Source organism: Alosa sapidissima, chromosome 6 (assembly GCF_018492685.1).
Source record: "Alosa sapidissima isolate fAloSap1 chromosome 6, fAloSap1.pri, whole genome shotgun sequence".
NCBI lineage: Eukaryota > Metazoa > Chordata > Actinopteri > Clupeiformes > Clupeidae > Alosa > Alosa sapidissima.
The window spans coordinates 1,627,904-1,655,639 of NC_055962.1; the positions used below are offsets into that span (position 1 = coordinate 1,627,904).

The 27,736-nt window shown below is 39.9% G+C and overlaps 1 protein-coding gene across 1 annotated transcript in view; it reads left to right on the top strand.

Moving 5' to 3' along the window:
• The window catches only part of LOC121711386 (CD2-associated protein), a 166,355-nt gene that overhangs the window by 87,322 nt on the left and 51,297 nt on the right, over positions 1–27,736 (top strand). The window contains exons 10-13 of the mRNA XM_042094955.1: positions 7,259–7,357; positions 8,755–8,791; positions 21,846–22,005; positions 24,349–24,458. Coding sequence (XP_041950889.1) covers positions 7,259–7,357; positions 8,755–8,791; positions 21,846–22,005; positions 24,349–24,458 — 406 coding nt within the window. The remainder of the gene's footprint in view (positions 1–7,258; positions 7,358–8,754; positions 8,792–21,845; positions 22,006–24,348; positions 24,459–27,736) is intronic.

The following is a 27,736-nucleotide window of genomic DNA, read 5'->3' on the forward strand; positions in this document are numbered from 1 at the left end:
GGATTCGCGAATCACCAGGTCTCGAGTTTGGAACTTGTGAAAGCAGATGACGACTGATCAAGGTTTCTCGCCCGGGCTTGGCTTGGAGGTAAGGGCACGATGGGCACGGTCTAATTCTGGTGTTGAAGTAAGAACTTGTTCCCCCAAAACTTCCACCAGGAGGCCGGCGAAGAATTCTGTGGGACGGGCGCCCTCGATAGACTCCGGTAGGCCGATAATACGTATGTTATTCCTCCTGCTTCGTCCCTCCAAGTCCAAGACCTTAGCTTGTAACTTAGCATTCTCATTGGCTAGCACTGAGCAGCTAGTCTCCAAAGCCCCGATACTCTCGCTGACTGCATTGGCATTAGACTCAAGGGAAAGCACCCGTCTTTCCTGGTCCTCTACCTTCGATTGAATTGTGACCAATTTTGACTCGAGGGTTGAAAACGCAGATTTGAAGTCGGTCGAAAAGGCTGCTCTGTGCTCCTCAAGCATGGCAGCTATGGCCTCCATATCCACGCGGCCAGCAGCTGTGTCATTTTTGGCAGCGATTTCATCCTTTTTCGTACCTCTGCTGGGTTTTGTGGCCATCTTCTCATTGAGGTCGATCAGTAGGGGGTTAACAGTTATTGGTGTTTATTCGCCGGTGTGAATAAAAAGGAGCTGAGAACTAGAGTTTATATAGTAGGTGGGAGCGTGGCTACTCCATGCTCGCGCAGACCGGAACTCCCCTTTTTATCTTTTTTTAACATTTTTATGAAAAATGGCGTGTCCACAATTATTCATACCCTTTTGAAATAATCACTGTAAACATCTTTATTTGCAATCAAAGCTCTCAAAATGGTTCTTATAATACGTACCAAGCCGCTCCATGTCTCCACAATGATTGTAGGCCGCACCCTTTTAGCTGCAATCCCGGTTTTGAGACAGGAACGAGTATTTGCCATCACTCTGGCCTTGTACTCACTTTTTTGACGGATTGAGGTCTGGACTCTGGAAAGCTAAATTCTTTGTCCAGGTGTGCCCTTATAAAGGTTTGGCTTAGTTATGTATGTTTGGAGAAGAGTGATCCATGATCAGCATCCAAGATGACCAAGTGATCCATTTTGAGATGGAGTGAACATTTCAACCACCAAAACACCATCCACAATGTGGAGAATAGCTATAGAAATGTATTAGTTTTGGGTGTTTTTCAGACAATGGGACCTGGTGAACTTCTCAAAGTAAACGCTAACACTAAAACAAGGGGCAAATTGAGAATTTTGGAGGAGAAGATCAGGCTGTCTGCCGAGAGACCTGCCACAATAGGCGGCATTGGACCATTAAACCACACAATGATCCAAAACATACAGCTAAACAAGGCAAGAAATGGTTAACCGAAAATAATACCAACATTTTAGAGGGGCCCAGCCATAGTCCAGACTTCAATCCGTCATAAAAGTGAGCACAAGGCCAGAGGGATGGCAAATAATCGCTCTTGACTCAAAACCCAGATTGCTGTTAAAAAGGTGCAGTCTAGAATCATTGTGGAGACATGGAGAGGCTTGGTAGGTATTATAAGGACCATTTTGAGAGTTGTTAATGCAAATAAAGATGTTTCCATTGATTATTAAAAAAGGGTATGAATAATTTTGGACACCATTTTTCATAAAAAATGCTAAAGATAAAAACGATTATTTTATCTTTTTATAACGATTATAAAAAAGATAAAAAAAGATCATTTTTTTGTTTCCATGTTTCTACCACATTGTCTTACAACCTTTTGGCATGTGGCAGTGTAATTTTCAGTCAGAACAAACATATTGGTCAAGAGAAAATCAACATTACATCAATATTTGCCAGGGGTATGAATAATTTTGTTCTTAACTGTATGTGGGCATGCCTATGGGTATGTTTCTGTGGGTGGTCCCATGTTTGTGTGTGTGTTTGTCTAAGTGCAACTAGTAAATAGGTGTTGAAACAGAGTTGGATGTGTTCCAGTTGTTAACAAGTCGCAAGCACAAAATGCTGCCATTTGTTAGCAATTATCTGTTGTTAGCGATTGTTACTAGATGTAGCAATACCAGTTCGTAACTAAACATTACACAACATGCTACACAAACGTCGCAGCTACATAGCAGCAGATAGAGATTGGACACTATTGTTTCAACGACTGATTTAATGGGACAAAAATAGGACAGAATTTCAAACTCTGGGTATTCAGGGTTTCAACAAGCTGACAAATGAAAATTATGACTTCAGGCAATGTTCCAAGGAAACTTCTGCTTGTAACTGGGAAAATCAACTGAGGTAAAGGACTCAGTACAAATAAAATACACCATCATACCTCACTTTGCTTTTTGGCCCCAGGTGTTTGAAGTGAAGCCCGAGCATGCATCCTTTTGACCTTTTGACCGGAAGATTATGCTTTACCATGAATCTCATGTTCTCATGTGATATGCCTTTATACAAAGGCATATCACCTTCAACTGAACCTCTTAAAGACTGAAATGCTGGTCCTCCAAGCCAAACCAACTATACACTATGACATTAACATCAAAATTGACCCTGTCTCTTGCCTCTACCGTGATTAATTATCAACTAACCCTCTCTGATTACGTTGCCCGGTCGTGTCGCGTGCACTACAACAAAAGAAAAACCAAGCAGTACCTGGCTCAAGCTACCCATATACTCCAGATACAGGCTAGGGTAACAAGTACCAGTTAACAGAAATAGCTGTTTTTCTGAAACCTGTCTCCTTTTCATCTGGTGTCTGAAACCTGACTCTGATAACTTTTTATCTGAGACCATTTTGTCTGACTCTTTTACAGACAGCGGTTTTCCTGAGACCTGACTCCTTTTCATCAGGAGCCACTTGCACCAACAGGACTTAGGACTAGTCTTAAGCTAAGACTGGTGTAACTCAATGTTCTATGTCTAAAATGATGTTGCGCCTGTTGCACCAAGCTGACTTAGGCTGCTCTCTCTCTAAATCTAGTCTTAAGTTTTATGCCCTGTCGAGAGGAGACTTATAAGAAAGAGACCGTTTTCTGTGTTGGTTTCTATAGTAATTTTCACAAAACCAATGCGTACTGCTAAAACGACAAGAAATTGAAGTAAACGATGGTGCGTCTAATTTACAGACTGTACAATGAATGTGCTTTAAGGCGTGAGAGAGTTCGAGACAGAACGAACCCGCTAGATATCTACAATGACGATAAATTAATTGAAAGGTTTCGTTTTAGTAGACGTGAGATTTTTTCTCTAGTCGACGAACTGTCTGAAGATTTGCAGTTTCAATCAGACCGAAATGCTGCACTGCCACCAATGTTACAGCTTCTAATAGCACTGAGATTTTATGCAAACGGAGCCTTTCAAAACACCGTGGGGGACATGATTGGCGTGCATAAATCTACAGCTTGTAGAACAATTCGTAGGGTCTTGCTGGCACTGAGTCGCCGCCTATCGTGATGCATCAACTTACCTAACGAGGCCGAGGCAAGCACTGTCAAGCAGCGTTTCCGTCAGGCCTCTGGCATTAATGGTGCCCATATTCGTATTCAAGCACCATCAGAATACAAATATCTACGTCAACAGAAAAAGCTATCATTTAATTAATGTACAGCTCTTTTGCGATGTAAACTACCAAATAATCAATTTGGTGGCGCGATGGTCTGGTTCAACTCATGACTCAAGAATTCTCCTGGAAAATGAGCTATTCAATCTGTTCGAAGCCGGAGGGGTCAACTGGATCTTACTTGGTGATAGTGGCTACCCACTAAAACGCTGGCTACTCACACCATTACTGAACCCATGGACTCAGCAGGAACGACGCTACAATACCGCCCATACCACTACTCACTCGATCATAGAGCGATGCATTGGAGTGCTCAAGCGCAGGTGAGCACATATCAGCACCAAGGATAGAAATTTTGTGACGAAGCCCCTGCTGTCCCTGCAGCACAAGAGGATGTTGCCGGGCGACTTGTTCGCGCACACGTTGTGAACTTGCTGCAGGCCTTGTGTGTGTGTGTGTGTGTGTGTGTGTGTGTGTGTGTGTGTGTGTGTGTGTCTCCAATAAAGCTGCAGCTCCAGTCAGCGCCAATGAATCGTGCTCATGACAATCACGCCGTTAAACTTAAAGGTTAACATCACTCTAAGTTCGCCTTCAAGCAAGGAAAACGATGATTTGAAGACATCTGTTTCATTGGAAGGGCAAGGGGGTAGCAACAGGGCAACATAGAGACAGGCCCGATGACAGGGCTGTTTTGAGAGTATTAAAATATGGGATATTCTACGGGAAAACATTAAAACGGCAAGACAGCGGTGGAAAGTTAAAATACGTGATAAACACGGAAAAAGTTGGCATGCATTGTTTCGGTCCCTGTGCACAGGGACTATTTGTCATATTATTAATCACATATGATTATTTGTGAAATTGTGCAAACAGGTGCAACACATTTGAAAAGGAAGGACTGGTAGCATGCAAGCTCACGGGAAAGATTGATTTAAGAACGTTATAACAGTGTGTGGCTGTGGCGCAAAGCAGCGCGGGCGGAAGACCGCGATAATTGGCAGGGGAGGGTCATGTCTTTTTTAACAATTCTGTCGGAGGGTCATTGAACAATTTCTAGCAGGCAAGGGAGGGTCATGCAACTTTTGACTGAAGGACTCAAAATTCCTCCGGTGGCCCCTTCAATAAATAACAAACAAAATTGGGTTGAAATTGTGCATAGACAGTCAATATAATAGTGCAAAGTCAGGCCAATAAATGGCTGAGGTAGTTCTGTTTGACCTAAGTAAGCAAGTGGCACAGTGGTGCAAGTTATGTAAGAGCAGCAGAAGTGTTGTGTTTTCAGGACAACAACAACAAGTTGCAAAGTGTGCAAGTGTACAAGTGGAGTAGTGCAAGGCAGCCATTGTGGGTCCAAAGTCCAGGATGTTATGTAGCTGAGGGTGGAGGGGGGAGAGAGTTCAGCATCCTAACAGCCTGGTGTATGAAGCTGTTGGTGAGTCTGGTGATGCGGGAGCGCAGGCTTCTGTACCTCTTCCCAGAGGGCAGTAGATCAAACAAATTGTGAGCGGGGTGACTTGCATCACTCACAATTGTGGTCGCCTTGCGGGTGAGGTGGGTGGTGTAAATGTCCTTCAGGGAGGGGAGTAAAGCACCAATAATCCTTCCAAACACACATGCAGTGTGAACGTCTGGGATTGGGGAGAGCACTAAATGCTCTACTGAATAAGCACGAAGTCAAACCTTAAAATGAAAAACATTCTTTAATAATCAAAAAAATAAACCGCTAATGAAGTAAACTTGTGACCATCAAAAATCGTTTATCGCCTGTAACTCCGTAATAACAGGACGTAACAGGAAGGCATTCGGTTGAGCAACAGAGGTTAATATGCTCTATATTTTGTCCAAATGATGTCTGTCTATCATCGTTGCACTCTGAGAAAACCAGAATGTTTAATTTGTGCTGCATTTCTTCTACGGCTGGGATTCACTCGCAGTTAACCAAATATTTCTTTATTAGGGCAGGCCTATTTTCTGGCTATTAAATGATTTCTAAACCAGTCTGCTAAAGTCTGTAGTGAAGTCTGTGTAGGGTTTTCCAGGCTCCATTTCTTTTTACGAGACACCCTGCTCACTTGAGCCATCTGCCGGTTGTTTGGGTTGTTGCAGCGTCACTGGAAAAATACAAATTAAAGTCGCGTGATTCCGCGTGATCCCGCGCGCGGACCGCGAGGGAAGCTGGCCAAATCGAAGCACTGCCCACTGTAGCACTGGTTGTCCTCTTCTTGGTAGGAAGTGTCAGTCTCAACGGTAACATTTAGAAGACCTTGAGCAGCACTATCCATTCCCTCCAACCTAATAAAGGCTGGCGAATTCTTGGCTACAACCTGAATTATGTTCTCACTGTATATTGAGAATTTAGGCAGTGATCCCCCACCAGTCGGCACTCTCTTCATAAGACTTGCATCTTTCTGTGCTATTGAGAGCAATTATTTCCATTTTTCTTTACCTCTTCGACTGTACGGAAGTCTGCAGCATTCGTTTACTCGCCGTAATGCTTTTCCAAGTCTTTTTTTTTTCGTTTGTTGGTTATGGTGTTGCTTTGTTTCAAAGTTAAAATATGTTTATGCTGGTCATACTGCTCAATTAATGTTCTTATTTCCGAATCAGTGAAATTACTCTTTCTTTTTTTTCGATCCTCCATAGCTAATTAGCTAATTAGACGAAAAAGTGAAATGAGTATCCTGGCAATGCACATGAACATGAACGCGCATCGTTACGGCCATACTTAGTTAAGAAAGGTCTTAAATTCTGTTGGTGCAACAGGTGTTGGATATGGGCCTAAGATCAGTCTTAACAAAGACTAACTTAGCACTTATGACAGGTATAGCAAAGACTAGTTGTTGCAACCCGCTCCTGATGTCTGTCGACTGTTACACTCCTCCAGTGAACAATGCCTGGCTCTGCCACCCGTACGCTCAAAGCAATTCAAACTTTTCGGATCCTCGTTGGTGGAACGCGCTTCCAGTTCCTACCAGAGCAGGGGCGCACCTCTGTCTTCAAAAACCTTGTGCAGTCTTCTGAGAGTTTCTCCACTCCTAGTACTACAAACAATTTGACATGCTTAATCTAGCACTTACTCTAGGCTATCCCTCTTTTCCTTCCCTTGACTCAACTTTGCTTTCGAGTCTGTTAAAGTGTTTTTTTTTCCTGACTGAATAAAATGTCATGTTAGCTGTTACAGTATGTGGAATATGTAACTATGTGGTATGATTTTTTTATGGAAAATGCAATCATCTAATTAATAACTTATTAATATTATATTCTTTCTTATGGTAAGAGCCTGTTGTTACCATGAAACAAACTGTATATAATATACAATGCAATAATACAATCAAGTATTTACTAGGTATTTACTCTACCCTTACTGTCTGTTTTCATGCTCTGACATCATGTACTTGTAATAAGAGAAGAAAGCAGTCAGGAAGACAGGCAGACATAGATGGATAATTAATATTTTCAATGAATGCATTATTGTTTCTTCATATTTTATACACATGTTTCTACAAAATTGTTAGGCCTTCAGAGAAGACCTAGCAGGCCGTAACTGTTCACCACTGCTGTAGTTTTCTAACTGATTAAGCTGTATCAGTTTGGTGCAACAGTATGGGATAATTATCCACAGAGATGGATGACCTAACTGAAGTCAGCAAGCAGACCAGTAAAATGAACCATATTATATTGGTATTTATTCTGTTATATTCTGTGTTTTTGTTGTTACAGGACACAGGAGAACCTGGGTGGTGGAGGGGAGAAATAAATGGCAGAGAAGGGGTTTTTCCTGATAACTTTGTGGTCTTGATTTCTGAAATTGACAAAGAGGTAAGTATGACTTGCAGAGCTCAGCCTACCTAGAGCCTTCTTGTGCTGGTGTGTTCACACTTTACTGCCCTAGTCTGGGAAACTCTTCGGTGGGACGAGTAGATAAGTAGTTCTAACTTATATTTTAGTATTATATTTGCATTTCATTTGCTTGGATTTTGTATTATTACCGAGAAATATGTTAACCATTCCTGCTTCAGTTCCAGACAGGTCATCATTATAAGTTCCCCCTCGGGGCTAACCTCTTTCATTTCTGCTGCAGCAGGCTGTGCGCAACAGAGTAGACGGACACAAGATACAGTCCGAGGAGTTGCAGCTTTATTCAGTTACCCGCAGTTGAAACTAAACATAAGTTTCCCTCATAAACTCTGATTTGGTCGTTATAGCTTTTTCCCAGCTTCTAGGCGTTTATCTGCGTTGAGCGTTTACTCCATAGATATGAAAACGATTCATACACTGTCGCTGGCCACTCACTCGCAACTCACTGACGTCAAGTCAAGTTTAAGTTTGCGAGGGTGTAAGGGTTCAAAATGCTGATAACAGGAATGGGACAGCACCTGTGACCAAAATTGACAACACAAAAAACTTTGTTTTATGGCAGTTGTTTACCAATGTTTTTTCAAGTTTCCAGCCTTCCTTTGAGTAACCCCGTGTTTCACATCACAACTCTATGAATTGTAGGTAATTCCCTTGAGTAAAGTGTTCACATATGCCGACTTGGGGGAAGGGCTCAGAAAGAGTGCGAGCGAGCCCTCCAGCACACAATTTTGCAGTGGGACAGCCCTAAACCCTCACAAAGTTTGTGGGAACTCACATCAAAGTGTGTGAGTGTTTAAGGGGAGAGATTGGGATTGAGCCTATCTCCTCTTGTAGCACTACCTACAACTGGCAAAATCAAATTGGCCTTCATTTATCAATCAAACGTGGAAACCAGCACTGATCTGGGTGTAGGAATCATCTTACGACAGGTCTCATATGTGATTCATGAAACGTTCATAACAATTCCAGCGTAATCTGAACAGGTGTTGCTAAATGTGGTGGCTGATTGGCATAATGCATTACATAACCATATGACGCATGCCATTTGTCCATGGTAAAAAAGAACACAAATATGTCAATGGAGCATACACAGCGTATTCTTTTGTGCACAAGAAAACAAAAGCATAGTCCATGCCATGCTCATCGCTACCACACAAAAAAAAAAAAAAACATAATTCGGTTCATGTGGTGGTTATCCTAATAGTTTTTTAACACACACTTTATAATCTGTAGGCCTAACCATTAGTTTTGGTTTAACATCTGGTTTGTCTTTAGGGTCATTGTATCCATATATGTATTGTATAGAGTGTGTCCCCTATGTGTTTTAATATGGAAATATATTTTTGGTCATCTCGCAGAAACCAAAGAAGCCACCACCTCCTTTGAAAACTACAGGTAAGATTAGCAGATATTGGACAGATGTGCTTCTTGGTCTGATTATATTTGTATCTGTGAGACACTACATAAATACATTTATAAAAATAATAATCACAAAAAAGAAACATATGACCGCAGACAAATGTAGATTAACTGATTAGCATCCACACTGGACATAAACAGAATGGAGAGCCAGTCTATGTAAACTTACCGGCCACATTAATACACCTGGCTACTACTGGGGTGGACCCCTTTTTGCCTTTAGAACTGCCTTAATTCTTCATGGCATATTTTCAACAAGGTACTAAAAAACATTCCTCAGATTTTTGTCCATATTGACATCTTAGCACAGCATTTCTTAAATTCTGGGCCGCAGGGCACCGGCACCGGTCTGTAACGGGGAGACTGCTGATCCGTGGTGTTGCGGAATCAAATTATGTAATTTGCGGCACAATTGATCATGGAACTTCGGAACGGCAGAAAAAGAAAACAACCATTTCCGCAATCAGGAAATACTTGCCAGTTTGTTTTCATCAAACATAGAGTTCATAAAATGTGTGGATTTTTTACTGTAGATACTGAATATACTGTAATATTGTAATAATGTTGAGCATTGTATAGAGTCAGATTTGAATATAAAAAATGCTCAAAATATATGGTAGCCTAATTTTTTTTCCTGTTTAATAAAGATCTCCAGATCAGTGATTCATGCCTATCTGCTCTGCCATTTACCATACACAAAAGTTAGTCTTTACTGAATCCTGACATTCAAATGATATTTATTATTAATAATAATAATAATACAGTGAACATATTGTCATGTTCAAGATACCACTTTGGGATGATTCAAGCTTTGTGACATGGCACGTTATCCTGCTGAAAGTACACTGTGAGCAAAAAGGGATTGGTCAAAAACAATATTCATGCAGGCTGTGGCAATTAAATGATATTCAGTGGGTAATAAGGGGCCCAAAGTGAGCCAAGAAAATATTCCGCACAACATTACACCACCAGCCTGAACCCTTGTTACAAGGCAAGATGCATAGATAGATAGATAGATAGATAGATAGATAGATAGATAGATAGATAGATAGATAGATAGATAGATAGATAGATAGATAGATAGAAGGGGAAATTCAAGATTCATCCATGCGCTTGCAAAATTGCGATTGCGGAGTCAAGATGTCCAAAGTTTTGGGATCATTACTCAAAAAGGAAAAGAACAAGCATCTGAACCGAAAACATCCACTCCATGCTGTTTCACTAAACGTCAATAAAGTAGGCTATCTATCAATCTATCTAGCCTATCTATCTATCTACGTAGCCTATAGCCTACATTGATGTTGGCTGATTTTTATGGAGGTAAATTTGTCTCAATAATATTTGTATATGCGCAGAGGGGGATCCACAAATATTTCTTGATTTGCATGTGTGTTTTGATATCTACAAATAAAAAAATCATATTTGTAACTCGTATATTGATTTTTACAAATATAGATGTGCATTTGTAAATAAAGTGCCATTTCACAAATCCACACGTAAATAGGCCTACTTGAATTCACCGGCACACAGAAATCGCAATCCAGTAGATGGCGACATCCACAAATATTTCTTGACTATCCACAAATAAAAAAATCATATTTGTAACTTGTAAATTGGTTTTCACAATTGTAGATGGGCATTTGTAAAACTGAAAATTGCTTTTGTGAAATCTAATTTTGCATTTGTGGATCACCAGCACACACAGTTTTCGTTTTCGCATTTGTGGATCAGCATTTGTGGATCACGTATTTTTGAGACAAACTTTGCGCAGAGAAGCCACCCAGATCCACAAGTAGCCTGCTGACACTTTCTAATCCAGTAGATGGCAGTGTTATTCTATGGGACTCATAACCAAAGATTCTTTGCTCATAACACACAGAGCTAGCGAACCTAGTTCTTAAATCTAACAAATTATGCCTTTTACAACAAGCTTTTTGATGGAAAAGTGGTGTTTAATTTCCATAATCTTTGTTTAGTAAACGCATAAAACAGTCAGTTTGCAAGCGAAATCAAGAATTACGATCTTTGAGTTTGTTTATAGTTACCTAGCAACCTTTCACACTGTCAGTTCTTGCAGTTCATTACAGAGTAAAAAAAAAAAAACAACAGCTGGCAACGTTAAAACAGCTGTTCAGGTGGGCTCATAGAATTGGAACTGTATATGAAATGTTGCGCTGAGCCTGGATTTGAACCAACAATCCTTGGGGTCAGAGCTCACTCCTCTAACCACTGTGCTACCACATTGCTAGGAGTTTCTCTTATTAAGTTATTCACAAAGCCTTTCAGACCTACTCTTAGTAAGGAAAAATGACAACTCCTAAACTAAGAGCAAAAAGCGCTCTAGAATCTTTGACTAAGAGTGAGTGAGTCTTCGTTGCTATGGATGACGTTATTACTCATGCACGAGCTTGACTAAAGTGACCACTTTGATTGGCTGATGATTGTAACGCGGTCATGATTCCAAACACCTCCCTTACGATGATGAGTGACAGGTGACAGGTCTGAGAATGCGTGCGCTACACAAGGATGGAAGATGATGAATAACTGAATAAAAAGGCCTAGCCTAAATTAATCAAGAGTAAGGCAAAACAAATAGCCTAGTAGCCTAATGAAACATATGGATTGATGTAGTATCTTTGTAACATTACTAAATTAATCTGTTACTATGCCTACGTTTGCAAAAGAGAACATTTTAATTTGATTCACAATGTTACATTTAATTTACATGTTGACAATGAGTACCCTAGTTTTGGTTGTTGTTGGTGGCGTTATTGCATGTTAGTTATGCCTATAATGCAAAATTGCTTCCTCACGATTGGAAGCTCCTGTAGATAGGATTTCAAAACATGGCGAAATGCCACAAAAACCGGTTTGTGAATAGGTCTGTGAGTTAGGAGTCCTCTCGACTTCTTTTAAGCCGTCACAGAGGTGGGAAGGTGTGATTTGTTAGGGGCACAAATTAACTGGGCACAAATGTCTGATGTAGCATAGGGAGAGGGATGTAAAAGTGCTAAAAGTCATGTAGGTGTGTGTGTGTGGGGGGGGGGGGGGGGTCATGAGTGCTGAGGAGTGAATGTGTGCAAAGTCAGTATAGTGTAAGTTCAGAGTTTGGATGGCCTGGGGATAAAAACTTCTCCTGAGTCTCTCAGTTCTGGCTTTGTGACTACAGTGGGCATCGCTTTCAAATGGCCACTTCAGTCGCGCATTACGAGGCGTGAAGCTGAGTGAAGCTTTAGTACCACTTTTCAGCCACTGTGCGTCGCTCTGCCACTGTACATCGCTCTGCCTGCCGCCCCTTCTGAAAAAGCTCGATTTACCTCGATTTAGGCTACTTGGGTATGGCTTAAGGCTTGACTACACGGTGGTAACGAAAATCGAAATCGAAATTTGCAGTCTACATTATTGTCAGTGTTGGGGTAACGCAACTACGCAAATCAAAACAGTGGTGTGATAATTGAGCCAGTAGAGAAATAACTGTTCAGAATTAATCTGTAGCCTTGGGTAGGCTTCTGCGACGTTTTTAACAGGCTACGCTATAGAGGCTTAGACAACTACAGTATGACCCACGTTTTGGTTTCGTAAATTAATTTGCCCTACTTCTTGACTGCAATGTAGTCAATTGACTGTTTGACATGTTATTTTTATTTTTCTGTACAATAAACAAATACATCTGCTTTATGCCGCAGAATTACATTAATATTTGGAACTTAGTGTCCAATGCATTGTTACACTATGTTAGTGTTTCCCAAAACCATAGTAGCAACGAACGTTCGCAACCACTATCGTAAAGTTGTGTAGTTACAACTACACCTCTCGACCTGTGGTAGAATGCTAGTAGAAGCATAGTTCCAGGGATCTTCATGTCAAAGACGTCACTGACGCCAGTTATTTGTTTGCAAATTAATAATTATGAATATATTTAGGTTTCTAATTTATATTTACACTTCTAACCACCATACATCCATATTTTAAAATGCCCAAGGCAGAAAATACATACATTAAAAGCCATGTGCACGTAAGTAAAAGTCACACACCTTCAGATAATAATAAGGTGGTGCGCACTTTTTGATGAGTCAGCTGAGAATATGTAGCCTTTGATTTTCATGGAGGGGGGGGGGGGTCCTTGTTAGTTTACGCAAACCAAGCCAAGAAGGATACAAAAGCCACAAAAGATAAACTTAGGTAAACAACAATGTCAATATTGTTGTCAAAATCTTAACCCAGATTCGAACTCTTGGACAGGGGACTGGTAACTGCTGTGCAATGGCGGCTGTCATCTGCCGGCCTCACCGCAATGCGCCACAGAAGTATGTGCAGGTGCCCGTTCACGTGCTATTAAACGTCATTAACTACCTTAGTCCAGATTACTGAAGTTTGGAAACTATCATGGTCCAAACTTACAGTACTATGTAAGTACAACAGTTTTGGGAAACAGTCGTAACTTATATGTTGGTTAGTTGAACGATGCATCCTGTTAGTAAAAAGCTACGTAAAAAGTACGGGAAACGCACCCCAGATCAGCTTGTAGGCCATTAGCAATCTGTTTATTTTATTTTATGAAGCCTACACAGTAGATCACATGCCACATTTTCACTTTCAATAGACGGATGCAATAGCCATTGGTCAATTATTGAGTATAAAGCAATTAAGATAGTATGAAGTACTTTTTGTATAGGGTACTATCATAAAAATTTGTTAACGAATAGCATTTTCCAACTTGACAAAACACTGGATTAAATATCGTAGGCACAGGAGAAAACTTGTACATCCATTGGCCCGTGGGGAGATCACATGCCAGTTGCCCATCAGTGCTATGACTCGTTCGGCTGTGAGCTTGTTTCGCCAAAAAAAACTCTATTGCAGATGTCAATGCGTCTTTGTTCATGGGTTTGGCCTCACAGCAGAGGCTTAGACAACTATGACCCACGTTTTGGTTTCGTAATTTGCCCTACTTATTGACTGCAATGTAGTCAATTGACTGCTTGACATGTTATTTTTATTTTTCTGTACAATAAACAAATACATCTGCTTTATGCCGCAGAATTACGCACTTGGCCAGCCTATAGAATGGGCACATTTTGGAGAGAATAGAGAATGTACGCACGCAAGAATCTGTAGGCTATTTGTGGCTGGTTACCAGCAAACAATGTTTAATGCATTAACTCAAGACGTCAAACATTTTCTAAACAATACAAACAGAAAGGATGCAGCAGGCAGCAAATGTAGAAGAGTCATTTCCAGTGGAAGAACAAAATGCTGAATGAAGCCCAAAGATATATAGGCATATCTGGCAAGTTGTTATTTTTTGAAGACGTAAATGGTTGGGCTATAGGCCTAGTTTGCAAGAAGGAGACATAAAGCGTGAGCATGCCACACTATCCACAGCTGTGGTAGCAATGGTATGAGGATTACTGTTAGCGCAGGATTTATGTAAAATTCTTCAACAGAAGGCCTGCCTCGAACGCAGGCTTGCCCAAAAAAAAGGCCTGTGGTTTGTGCAGCCTACAGTAAGTAGGTCTTAGTGAGTTAGGAGTCCTTTAGACTTCTTTTAAGCTGTCTCAGAGGTGGAAAGTTGTAGTGCTGGGCGGTATACCGGTTCACACCGTATACCGGTGTATATTTTCGTTATGATATGAATTTTTAATATACCGCCATACCGGTGTATTTGATTACACAACGTTTGGAACGCTGCGCGCGCGACAGGGTTTCCGACGGACTTTTTTCACACGCACGCATGGTGCGACTGCGAGGCATAGTGAGGGTAAACACAAAACACCTTAAGTTTTCCCCCTGAAGTATGACCCTATTTAAGGGTGTTGCACAGAATACCTTAAATTGTTTCTTTAGTTAAGGAAAAACGTTAAGGGATACTGCATTGAAAGGGATTTACCGTCACACAAATTCTATTGACATTTTTCAACAGCTGTAACTAGCTGGCTAGTAGGTGATGTCGTTAGTTAGCAACCCACCGAACACAGTGAAGTTTAATGTTCTTATCAGTCATCTCACCTTTAGAATATTCGCTGAAATGATCCAGGTAGCAAGTGAAGCATGTTATAGACATGAACTGAGCAATACTAGCTGGCTAGTTAGAAATGATCCTGACAGTAATCAGTGCACCTAAAACAAACTTTTTTGTTAATGTTTTGCCTAGCGAACCAAACCGAAGCTCATGGCAGGCTAACAAGACATCCACATCCACATGAAGTTAACGTTAGCCTACCACTAACGTCATGCAAACCACACAATAACAATAAGGCATGTTTCTAATAGGCCTATTTGTCAGAGTAAGCATATTAGCAGAGAGGTTTTATTTTAAATTGTATAATTTTCAAAAAAGTATAATTATTGTAAGTTGCACTACTTTTTGTATTGGTTTTATACAAGATGTTTGTGAAATGTGCACTGTAAAAGTTCTGTATTTTGACTGCAATTGTCTTTGCATTCTGATGCATTAGAATCATGAGTGGCTCTTTGTAAACAGCATCATTTTCTGGGGCCATGCAAAACTGCATAACCACTAGTGTGGAGTTATTCTACATCATGACAGTAAAATAGACCATCCTTAGTCAATGTACTGCAGCAATTCCTCTCTCAACCTGTAGAAAATGCTGTGAACATCTGATTATGCATGAGAAACAAATACCGTCATATACCGTGAAACCGTAAGAATTTTGAAAAATACCGTGATATACATTTTTGGTCATACCGCCCAGCACTAGAAAGTTGCGTCTGTTGGGGGCAGGGCCGGATTAACAATTCATAGACCCTTGGGAACAAATGTCTGATGGCCCCTCCTGCCCCCCAGCCAACGTGAATCGGGCGGTCAGTTAATAGGCCCATTTAAGGCACGAGCGCATCTGTGAGGCCAAGCCTCGCCAAGTAGCCCGTTTGTTTACAACTAACATTACATTTAATTAAACTGCTTATAGGCTATGCCGAAATAGTTTCAACATTTTGAATATCAGTGTCGGGTGAATTAGGGAAATGCCTTATGGCTGAAAGCTGCTTGGGATCCCCCCCCTGTCAAGCAATAGATGACATGATGCGTGTCACTGACATAATGCGCAAATAATATAGCCTAGATATTCCAATATATTCGAATGTGTTTATTTTAGAAGGGATATTTGAACGTCATTTTTGAGCAATTTTGACAGCCCTAGTCCACTGTAGGCTACGCCAATCGTCTATTAACACCTTCCACCTCTAACCCCGGTGAGTGGGGGTCGCTATAAAGCGTGTGAAATAGCACCATTGAGTAGCCTATGCGAAATAGCCTTAAAATCGTTCCGGTGTTCTGTGCCTTCTGTTTTCTCCACCTACTGGTTTCCTTGCGCGTGCATGCGCTGCAGCAGTTGTCAGACACTCACAAACAAGTTGTTTTAGGCGGTTTGAAGTCGCTTTTCATACGCTATGAGCGCTCGGCTACATTACAGCCACTCAGACAAAAGACATGTAAAAAAATATATTTTTTAAAAACTAGCATTAAACTGGATTCGATCCCGCAAAAGCAACACACACGTGACTCTCTCCATCCTGATTCCCTACTCTTTGAGCCAACTAATATGTTACGCGAATCAATTAACTATTGTAGGCTACCATTAATTATTAACGTAGGCAACACCCAGGTAACATGTTGTCCAGGCTATCTGAAACAAGGGGTTGCCTCTCATCTACAACAACTGGTTACCTTGGGCTGCTACAGTCGTCAGTGCTGTGCACAGTAGGCCTATGCTACTCTTTGTGGTTGATCAACTAAAAATAAAAGATGTATTTGGTGATGACGTTATTGTAGGCCTAGTAGACCTAAATTCTGAAATTAAATGGTACGAGAAACGATCTACATAGCGCACCAGACCGCGATGTCTTCAAGGGTTGAATGAAGGGAGTTTGCAAAAATTAGTGTATTTTTCAAGTCAATAAACATTCTTAATTTTCGAATGTCTGTCAGGGAACATCTGACTTTTACAAACCATTTGTGTCACCTAATGCAGTTCAGTGAATTAGCAAGATACCATCAGAAGCCAACAGTAATAAAGCACCTGTGCGCGCGCGCTCTCTCCCCTGCGCATGAAGCTGTCTGCGTGTTGTAGGCTAGATTTGCATGAGTTCTTTCTATCTGCTTTACTTTTGTGAGTTGCGACCACCTAGGCTATGTTATAGACGTTCTATGAGGTACCAGTGTTTAGCGGTGTCACAAAACGATAAGCTTTGTCAGACTACTTTTAAAATGATATTCAGGGCTATATACATTTTAAACATTCGGGGCTGAAGGCCCGACAAAGCCTTGCGTTAATTCTTCAGGTGGGAAGTGTCAGGAATTTTCATACGAGAGACGCTCTCATCGGTGGTTAGTATATGGAGTAGGGAATTGACAGCAACATATCACATTATGAGAGATGCTGAATTTAACATAAACTGCGATGTTTGATTTTAAATGAATGTAAATTTAGCCGGGACTGTAAGCTGGCACACGTGGGTGCTCGATGTTTTCAGTGGGTGCCCGAGAGACGGAGCACCCACGGTATCGGCGCCTATGACAAGCGTATCTCGCGGTTGCATCCATTACAAACAAATATGCAATGTGAACGTCTGGGATTGGGGAGAGCACTAAATGCTCTTCTGAATAAGCACGAAGTCAAGCCTTTACATGAAAAACACTCTTTAATAATCAAGAAAATAAACGCTAATGAAGTAAACTTGTGACCATCAAAAATCGTTTATCGCCTGTAACTCCGTGATAACAGGACGTAACAGGAAGGCATTTGGCTGAGCAACGGAGGTTAATATGCTCTATATTTTGTCCAAATGATGTCTGTCTATCATCGTTGCACTCTGAGAAAACCAGAATGTTTAATTTGTCCTGCGTTTCTTCTACGGCTGCAAACGGGATTCACTCGCCGTTAACCAAATATTTCTTTATTAGGGCAGGGCAGGCATATTTCTGGCTATTAAATTATTTCTAAACCAGTCTGCTAAAGTCTGTAGTGAAGTCTGTGTAGGGTTTTCCAGCTCCATTTTTTTTTTACGAGACACCCTGCTCACTTGAGACATTTGCCTGTTGTTTGGGTTGTTGCAGCGTCACTGGAAAAATACAAATTAAAGTCGCGTGATACCGCGCGATCCCGTGCGCGGACCGCGAGGGAAGCTGGCCAAATCGAAGCACTGCCCACTAGTGTTAATTTCGTCAGACGAGACGAGAGGAAATATGTTAGTCAACAACCTTTTTTTTTCATGACTAAGACGAGACGATGACGAGACAGCAGTAATGTCCTGAAACACTGACTAAGACTATCTTAAGATACATTATTGTTGACGAAAAAAGACGAGACTAAAATGTTTTGCATGAAATAAAAACTAAGATAAAATCTCTCTTCATTTTCGTCTACAAAATGAGAAGACAGAATATCTAGCTGTTACGTTTTCAAAATATTCCGAATGAGTTCATACGCAACAGCTTTCCTGTAGGCTAGTCTACGTGCTGTTGCTGCAACCCTGTGGCTGCAACACGAAACTACATGGAACAACAACACTGGAGATTTCTGTCAGAGTTAGCAAGCTAACTACCTAAGCTGTATGCCACAATGCTACATACCCAGAAGTTATAATAATAATAATAATAATAATAATAATAATAATAATAATAATAATAAGCTTTATTTGTATAGCACCTTTCATACACAGAATGCAGCTCAAAGTGCTTTACATTTGAAGCATGTAACACAATAATAGTCAGTCAGTCATTATCAATCACTTTTCTTTGCTGTTTATGATCTACTCAGCAACATATCAAAAATATAGAAAATGACGTCATAAGACTGGCAGCCTTAACCCTCTTACCCCCCACAAGCACGCCATATGGCAACTGTGGCAAGGAAAAACTCCCATATTCCAGGAAGAAACCTTGAGCAGAACCTGACTTAATAGGGAGAGCCCATCTGCTTCTGGCTGGCTGCGCCCTCCAATAGTAGCAGATGTAGAATAATCTGAAAATGTAGTCTACAGGATAAGATGAGTTAACTAAAAGCTTTCCTGTACAGGTATGTTTTCAGATCTTTTTTTAAAAATATTTACTGAACTCGCCTGCTTGATGTACAGAGGCAGGGTGTTCCATAGTTTGGGGGCATAATGGATAAACGCAGCTTCTCCACTTTGTTTGTGGAGCACTTTGGGTACGATTAAAAGATTAGAATTGGATGATCTAAGTTTCCTTTGTGGTTAATAAGATATTAAAAGCTCAGAGATATATGAAGGTGCTATGCCATTCAGAGCTTTGTAAGTAATTAACATAACCTTAAAATCAATTCTATAGGAAATAGGGAGCCAGTGCAGTTCAGCCAACACAGGGGTGATGTGTTCTCTCTTCTTAGTCTTAGTTAAAAGTCTAGCCGCAGAGTTCTGTATGAGTGCCAATTTCTTTAGATGTTTTTTGGGAAGACCAGTGAAAAGTGCATTGCAGTAGTCTAACCTGCTAGTGATAAAGGCGTGAATTAGTTTTTCTATATCTTGTTGAGTTAAAAAGGGCCGCACTTTGGCAATGTTTCTCAAGTGGAAATAGGCTGCCTGTGTAACTTTACTGATATGGGGCTTAAAACTTAACTCTGCATCTAAGATGACACCGAGGCTTGTTACTTTTGGTTTGACCTGGTGTGCCAAGTTCCCCAGATTACTAAGAATAATATCTCGCTTAAGTTTTGGTCCAACCAGAAGTACCTCTGTTTTGTCATCATTTAGTTTCAAAAAGTTTTTGCTCATCCACTGATTAATGGAGGTTAGGCATGCAGTGAGGGAGCAAAGGCCATCTGGGTTAGTTGGCTCCACAGAAATATACAATTGGGTATCATCTGCGTAGCTGTGGAAGTTTACATTATGCTGACTTATGACGTTTCCCAATGGAAGCATATATAGAGAAAATAGCAGGGGACCAAGGCAGCTCCCCTGGGCCACACCAAAATGCAAGTCATGTTTTTCAGATACATGATCTCCTAGACTGATATAAAAATCTCTGCCAGTAATGTAGGTTTGAAACCAGTTTAGAGCATTATCAGAGAGACCCACCCACTTCGCAAGGCGGTGAATTAGGATGCTATGATCAATGGTGTCAAATGCCGCACTCAAATCCAGAAGAATAAGGATTGAGACTTTGTTTGAGTCAGTAGCTAGTCTGAGATCATTGACTATTTTTACTAGAGCCGTTTCTGTGCTTCTCTCATACAAATTAACATCCCCCAGAATGTCCATACGAAAATGTTCATCATGTAATGTCAACTATTTAACTAGTTAGACTGATGATGCAAAGTTTGCTAGCAAGTAAGCTAATATGGAAAGTTCGCTAGCAAGTTAGCTATGGCTAAGATGGAGAGTCTGTTTGGGGAATGTGTTGTGTTTGGGCGCATATCGCCATCTAGCGAGGCGGAGTAAAACATTAATACTTTGGTCTACGACAGTGTTTCTCAAACTTTTTCAGTTTCAGGACCACTTAACTAACCCTAGCTAAAAAAAAAAAAGATTATACTTTCTTCAACAGTAGCCTATAATTAGTCTACACTATAGGCCTACTCACTGAACCACTTTGCTTATTGTGTGGATTCATACTGTATGATTTAAACTGGCATATCTTACATAGACAGTGTTGCAGAACTGTTTTTACATACAAGTTGGTTCAATATTGCAAACAACTCATCTATATTATATTTTACCACGTCTGCTCGCGGACCACTTGGGATAGCTTGCGGACCACCAGTGATTCCCGGACCACACTTTGAGAAACACTGGTCTACGAATATGACAGTGGTCCATTCAAATCTTTTACGTCTATGGTCAAATCCCAGCCGAGCTATAACTGTAGCTCGACTTACCTGTGCATGTAAACATACTGACTGACAAAAAATCAGAATGAGAAATTATAACAGACGAGTAGCCCTGTGGACACACAATATTGTTGGAAAATTGAGATGTGTGAAACACTATTTGACTCAAATGGTAATCAGAAATAATTTGTTATAAAAAAAGACTAAAATGTGTTGACTAAAACTGACTAAGACTAAGATACCTTTAGTTTTCTTTTGACTAAAACTTGACTAACAAAAATTATATTTGAATGACTAAATATGACAAAGACTAAAAAGGACATTTCGTCACAAGACTAAGACTAGGACTAAATTAAAAATAGGTGACAAAATTAACACTACTGCCCACTGTACTCCTTTGTAACTAAGTGTCTACATCCCCTAGACATTTTAGTAAACATATGAAAACTATTTTGCCATACACGTTTACTATCATAAAGCAGTATAAGGCTATACAACAGGACCCACTATTTGTAATTATGTAAATGTGGTCTAATTAAGCAATAAGCCCCAAGATGCCATTGATTGAAGATTGATTGAAGAACAGCTAAGGGCCATTATTATTCACGATGCGCAAGTGGAGTAGTTGGTAGTTGGGTAAATTCTAATGCATGCAGGCTTACTTCTCCATAGTAATGAATTGATATGGCGATCATGAGGGGGGAAATACTGTCTTAATAACTGGGATGTGTTTGAAGAGGTATAAATATGTGGGTTGAACTATCATTTTGATGTCACATAAAGTGCACAATATGATCTTGAAGGGAAAGAGATTTTAAAATGGATAGTTCCAGTCCTTTATGATTGTTTGAATTGTGTTCAGTGCCATTCACACAACCCTTCACATTGACATCCTTTCATTCTATAGATCCTATTCCTTAGTTGTTCTAAAATCACTGGAACCCACAGTCTCTTCAGGCTTATTGCATAATTTTGATTATTTTTTAATAAGATTGATTTTATCTTATTAGTAGACACTCTTCCATTCTGTTCAGGGATCACAAGTTTTATGGCAAAAGAACAAGTGGAGCCCCAATGTACTTTATCAAACATGCGTTTAGCATCTCAGTATATCAACACTTCAGTGTTGTAGGTCGACGGTCATATACTGCTTATACTGTAAGTACTCTGTTTTGTTGGTGATTTCCATTCACTTATCTAGTATTTTCTGTTCTATTCAGGTGACAAGATGGTTCAAGATCACAAACCATCAAAGCCTGCTGCTCCTATGGTTCCACCTAAAAAGCCAATCCCTCCACCTGGCAAAGGGCGCTCAGGAGCTGGACCTCCCAAACGACCTGAGAAACCTCTAGCATCATCTCCTGCCACTCTAACTGCTAAGTTAGTTTTATCATTTCTACATATCAGCCTTTATTAACTGACTAGTACCCCACATTCTAACCACTCCTAGGATGAAATAATCAGTATGAAATTAATCAGTGATTTTCACGTGTAACTGCCCAACAACAAGTGACGGCCACATCACATTAAATTATTGTTAGTCTATGTATGCACTCAGTTTTTCTTGACATTGAATGCATCTTGCTGAATTATTTTGTTTTAAAAGATGTAAGTAGCCTACCACGATTTTTTGAACTGCACTTCATGCCGTAGCCTTGTTTAGTGCCCTCTTCTCCGCTCCCACCTCTCGGAAAAACATCACCCTTCATGAAGTTAGAGAATCTTGAGTATGGAAAATGCTGCAGGCCTCTTTAAACCAGTCATTTATTTAGCATTGCATTTAGCATTGCATCGACACCCAGTCAGCAAAGCTGTAGCAGTATAATTAGCCCTATTCCACTGCATAGACTACAGGACATCAATATTTAAACATAGATTTTCCAGATAACTTCAGGATTGTCCCAAGGTCGTGTCACCAGCCCCTGCAAATTTTCATTGCATTATGCTATACATTTTGTCTGCTAAATAAATCAATTGACATTGCTAGAACTGAAGTGCTCACTGTAAACTTCACCTACAATGTACTGTGCTGTGCATTTCTGTGCTGTGCATTTCTGTGCAGATTGTGGTTGCACATCTTATTTACACTTTGAATTGATTATACCAACTCACACCTGCCAACCCACCTTCCTTCCCCTAGCCCACCCTACCATCCACCCACATCTCCAACCCCCACCCCTAATTACTCACCCACCCCGCACATTGCTGGTCCACATTCAAGACAGGACGTACACATACACCCACACACACACGACAGATAAAAAAAAATAGAAGGGGGGGTTCTAAAGACATGCTCTAGAGGGCATTGTATATTTGGCTCCATTGGCTATCAAACTGTTTTTGTTTATTAGTGTCGTCTGACATCGATCTTTCAATACACAAGTAATACTTCATTAAGGCCTTCCAGCTCTCTATTGAAGGTGCTTCCTTATTTTTCCAATTTTGCAATACTAGTTTTTTAAAGATAAGAGAGGAAAACCGTATCTGCCAGCTATCTGGATATCTTATTCCCTCTGTATCTTGAAAAATACAGATTCTTGGAGAGAAATTGATTTTTCTGTTGGTATACGTAGATAACCAAATCTCTATGCTCTCCCAAACCTTCTTAATTCCTACAGTTGATTTGATTTCATCCTTGGAAAAGAGTGCTAATAGTAAACTGTTGCACTGTAATCGATTATTATCTATGTCTATCCATTGATCTTCGTTTGTTTTATATATTATACGATCAATATAAAATGTCTGCGCTGATACATGATAAAACTCTTAAGTTAGGAAGATTAAGACTCCCATCTGCTCTTGGGTGATACAAAAGCTGCCTTTTCAGTCTACATGCTTTACCTGACCAAATGAACGAAGACATTACTGAATTTACTGTACCTCCTCTTCAGGAGGCGTTACAGGAATAGTTTTGGAATTTAAATAAGAATTTTGGTCATCTTAAAGAGGTTTATTCTTCCTTTTAAGTTAATCTTCAAGTCTTGCCATTGCTTAACATCCTTTCAATAAGCAGGAGTATCACTGCTCCAATGGGACTTGATGGGACAAGACAGTGGGTCACAATCATTATCGTCACACCAATCATTGATGGTGTTACATTTGAACCTTTACTTCACAAGATGTCTTCCACAGACTCATGGGTTATGCCTTTAAATTTGATCAACATATACATTTGAAATGATGCAGAGTGCAAGTAAAAAATAAGTTTTGGTCACCATGGTCATTAGACACATACCAAATGTTTTCTTTTTTAAATGTGAGAAAATTGGTGGCAATGGCCATGTCGATTTGTGAGCATTATAGCATTCCAACACCCCAAAATCTGTAATTCCACTTTTTGTGAGAAGTTATGCTTTTTTGGAAACTATGGTGAAGATTTTGTGCATATTAGATTTGTGTTTTTAATGCCTATTGTATTTTGTATCAGTAAAATGGTAAGAAATGTAGCTGCAATCAGCCATAACAACATAAATGGTTATTGACAAACTGATGAACTGAGGCATTTGTGACTGTAAGCTGTAGTGGGGAAAGCAGGTCACTTGTTTACAGTGGCAACAGTTGGTCCCAGTCTAAGACGTAAATATTGAGATTGAGATGGAGTGCATCACGTTTGTAATGGTTGTTGCTTGAGCACTTTTCAGGAATTGGAGTTACACAGCAAATGGTTTACTGTAACCTACATGTCCTTTACTCTTTTTTTTTCTTTTTTCTTTCCCCTTGTAGACATAATGGAGAGGTACCTTCCACAAGACCAAAGTCAGACCTGGAACCAGCACTACACACAAAACCAAAAACATTGTCTGGTGACTGGGGGGAGAAAACTGCTGAAACAAGTATGTTAAAATAAATAAAACAAATATGTTAAAAATATTAATTAGAATAAAAGTAGAAAGATAGAAAGAGTACAAACAGATAGAAAACAATTAGGTGTTTGAAAAGGAAATCTAAAGGGAGTTGAAACTTCAGTAAAAGCAGGAAAACTTGTAAATTCCATCATTCACAATATTTTCACTATCCGGAGAGGCAGGTAATGTGCAGCGTGCAGTGTAACACTAAAATAAACAAGCAAGCAAATATGTGAGGGTGTTAAGGCCACATTTATTGTTATGGACATGATTTTAAAAATTAATACATTGGAATTTATAAATTAATTGTATCCCAGATTAGTGCGGTGTTAGTATACTTCCTGCACTTTTGACTATCCCTCTAGTTTTGCCCCCTAAATGACATCTCTTGCATGTCCAGATAAACAGGCTTGCTATAACAAGGTCAAGGTCAGGGTTACTTTGTTAGCTCTCCCAAGGGAGAAATTTGTTTCGGATAAAGGGTAAGCTGCCACAGCCACAATTCAAAAGACATCACAAGACATAGCACATATGTTACAAATAGAATAAATAAAAAATACATTATGAATGCCATAATTTACACTCAAGCCCTCTTAAAAGCACAGTAAATACCCCATAAATAGCACTTTCTCCCACCCAGTCCCAGTATATATTAAGCACAGTCACAAGTAGACACTTACTCTATCCGCACTCTCGTCACACACAGGGCAATCATACACCACAGCCTCAGGACATCTACACTCAGTTCAGCCACTTATACACAGCCCCCTCCTCAGCACTTTTTTTTGGCCCAAGTTGCCCATTAAGCATTTTGTGACTGACGGGGAAAAAATAATGTTTTTGCTCCTGTACCTCATATTCTTGGTACAGCACATGGGAGGGGTCAGATAGAATTCTGTCAGCCTGCTGTAGAGTGGACTGCTCAAAGATGTTTTGGGGAGTGTGGGGAGCAGGGACTCCCATCATTTTTCCTGCTGTTTTGACCAGATTGTGTAGTTGGGCCTTGAACTTAACTGTAAGATTCCCAAACCAGCTGGTGATGCCATTGCATGGCAAAGCATGCTTCTAGTGCTTCCCGTGTCTTCTCTCCTCACACACATACACACACACAACTTTCAACCTGCAGGTGTCATGTGATAAGGAGCCTACAGTGATAAGTGTGATGCTGTGGCTGCACAGCAACAAATAATAGTAGGCTAATGTTAAGTTGATGTTTGTGTTGCTACCCTACATAGGCTATGAAATGTAGTTAATTTAAATCTACTGTTGGGTGTAATGACATTTCAGAAATAGGCTATGCAACATATTGGCAAACTTTTACATCCAGAGAGAGCTTCTTTTCTCCCGTTAGCTCACGTGTCATGTCTGTCATTAGTGTGGTGCTCACCAAAATCATAGAAATGAACGTTTCAAGAGACTCGTCTCTTTTATGAGCACAGAAAGATATTTTTTGTCTCGTTAGTTTTTTGAGCATTTATTTTTTCTAATGACATAAAACACAATAAATTGCATCCAGGTATCCTTCCACTATGCACAACTATTTTCCACTAACCTAAAACCTGAAAGCTAATTACTTTCACGTTATTCTTAAAGTGACAGGCACTCAATTAGACCTACACACCACCAATGTAATGACATTAAAGATAAGTGTAATAGTTTAAAAATCTATATGAATTATATTCAAATTACTATATATTTTAGCTGTTATCAGGAAAGTTGTCAGACCTGTTTTTTGGGGAGGCTGAAGCCACCCTAAGATGATCAAAAGCCCCCCTAAAAATATATAGTAATAATATGCGTCCAAATTCACATCCATTATTCTCTGTTGAATTGCTCACGGAGTATTTATCACACATAAATAACACAGATAGGGGCGGAACGGGAGCTTTATATATATAGCCTAGCTAACATATGAAGAGCTCTTTTCCAAAACACTATAAATCCATATAATGTTATTTAATTGTGTATAAATCCAAGTCATGTTATTTAATTGTGTATTTCAGGTAATATCAATAAAAGTGGAGTTGCAGTTGTTGTTTTGACGGAGTAAAAATAAATCAAATAACAATAAGCCAATTACAGTTCCACTGAAATTACTTTGGTAAAAGATTGATTAATGAAAATGCATTACGGTGAAGGATATATAGCGTTTTGGAACCAAGCACACACACACACATACAAACACACACTGCCAGACAAACATTCTGATCCAAAAAGAAAAAAAATTGTTTTACGCCATTTTTGATAGCTACAGTCAAATAACAAAGTATGTAACACCACTGCCATTCTTTAGGGCTCCCAAAAACCTTGTGTATTTCATTGTGGTCATTTCAAACAGCAGTTACACAATACAATTTACAATTGGTACTAATCAATTTTAACCTCAAAAATACACACAATAGGTAATATTCATAAGGAAATATGTAACTTAATACATTAATACTCAAAATATACACACATCTCATTACATCATTTTCTGTAAAATGTATGTAACATAATAATGAGCAGAGCTGATATACTCAATGATTGCTGTACTGAAATTGACAAAATGGTAGGTTACTATACATGGTTACAAACAAGCAGACTTTCAAATGTCTTTACATGTAGGCTAAAACTGGACAATACATATGAGATCAACTTTTTGTAATCTTAGGGATGCTGCGGTGCAGCTGTCTACAACATTCATACCATGTTTCTTCATCAGGGCAACAAGTCACCAGATTTTCATTGCTCTACTGTACCTGTAATACATTTGTGTAGACAAAGCAAAAAACTTTAAAGTCATTTTTCTCAGTTTGACACTCCGGTCAGTTACTGCCTTTTGCCTTTGTAGGGCAGCATTGTATTGCCACTTTCCTTGTGCAAAATGTAGGCGTTCACAACCGGTGGTACCACTTCATTGCAAGGTGTTGATAGCCTATCGAGTGCCTTAACAGATAGGCTCTGCTTTTGGGTTTGGCCTCACAGCGAACTCAACCCTCTTGTTGCTTGCAGTTTGTTCAATAAAGCGATGCAGATTACATTATTTATTTCTGATTAATTGCATCTTTTGCAACATCTGCTTGTTAGGCTGGGCTACACTGTCCTGTACAGGTAAATGTTCAACAATTGCTGGTGTAGGCCTACAGGCTATAATCAATTATGGACTGTTCATTATTTATTTAAGGGGCTAAATGCCAGTCACTGATCGCAATTTCAAATTTCGGGAAGCTTCGTTTTTCAGTCATCTTTTTAAGTGTTAAGTGCAGTAGGCCCCTATCTGCCCC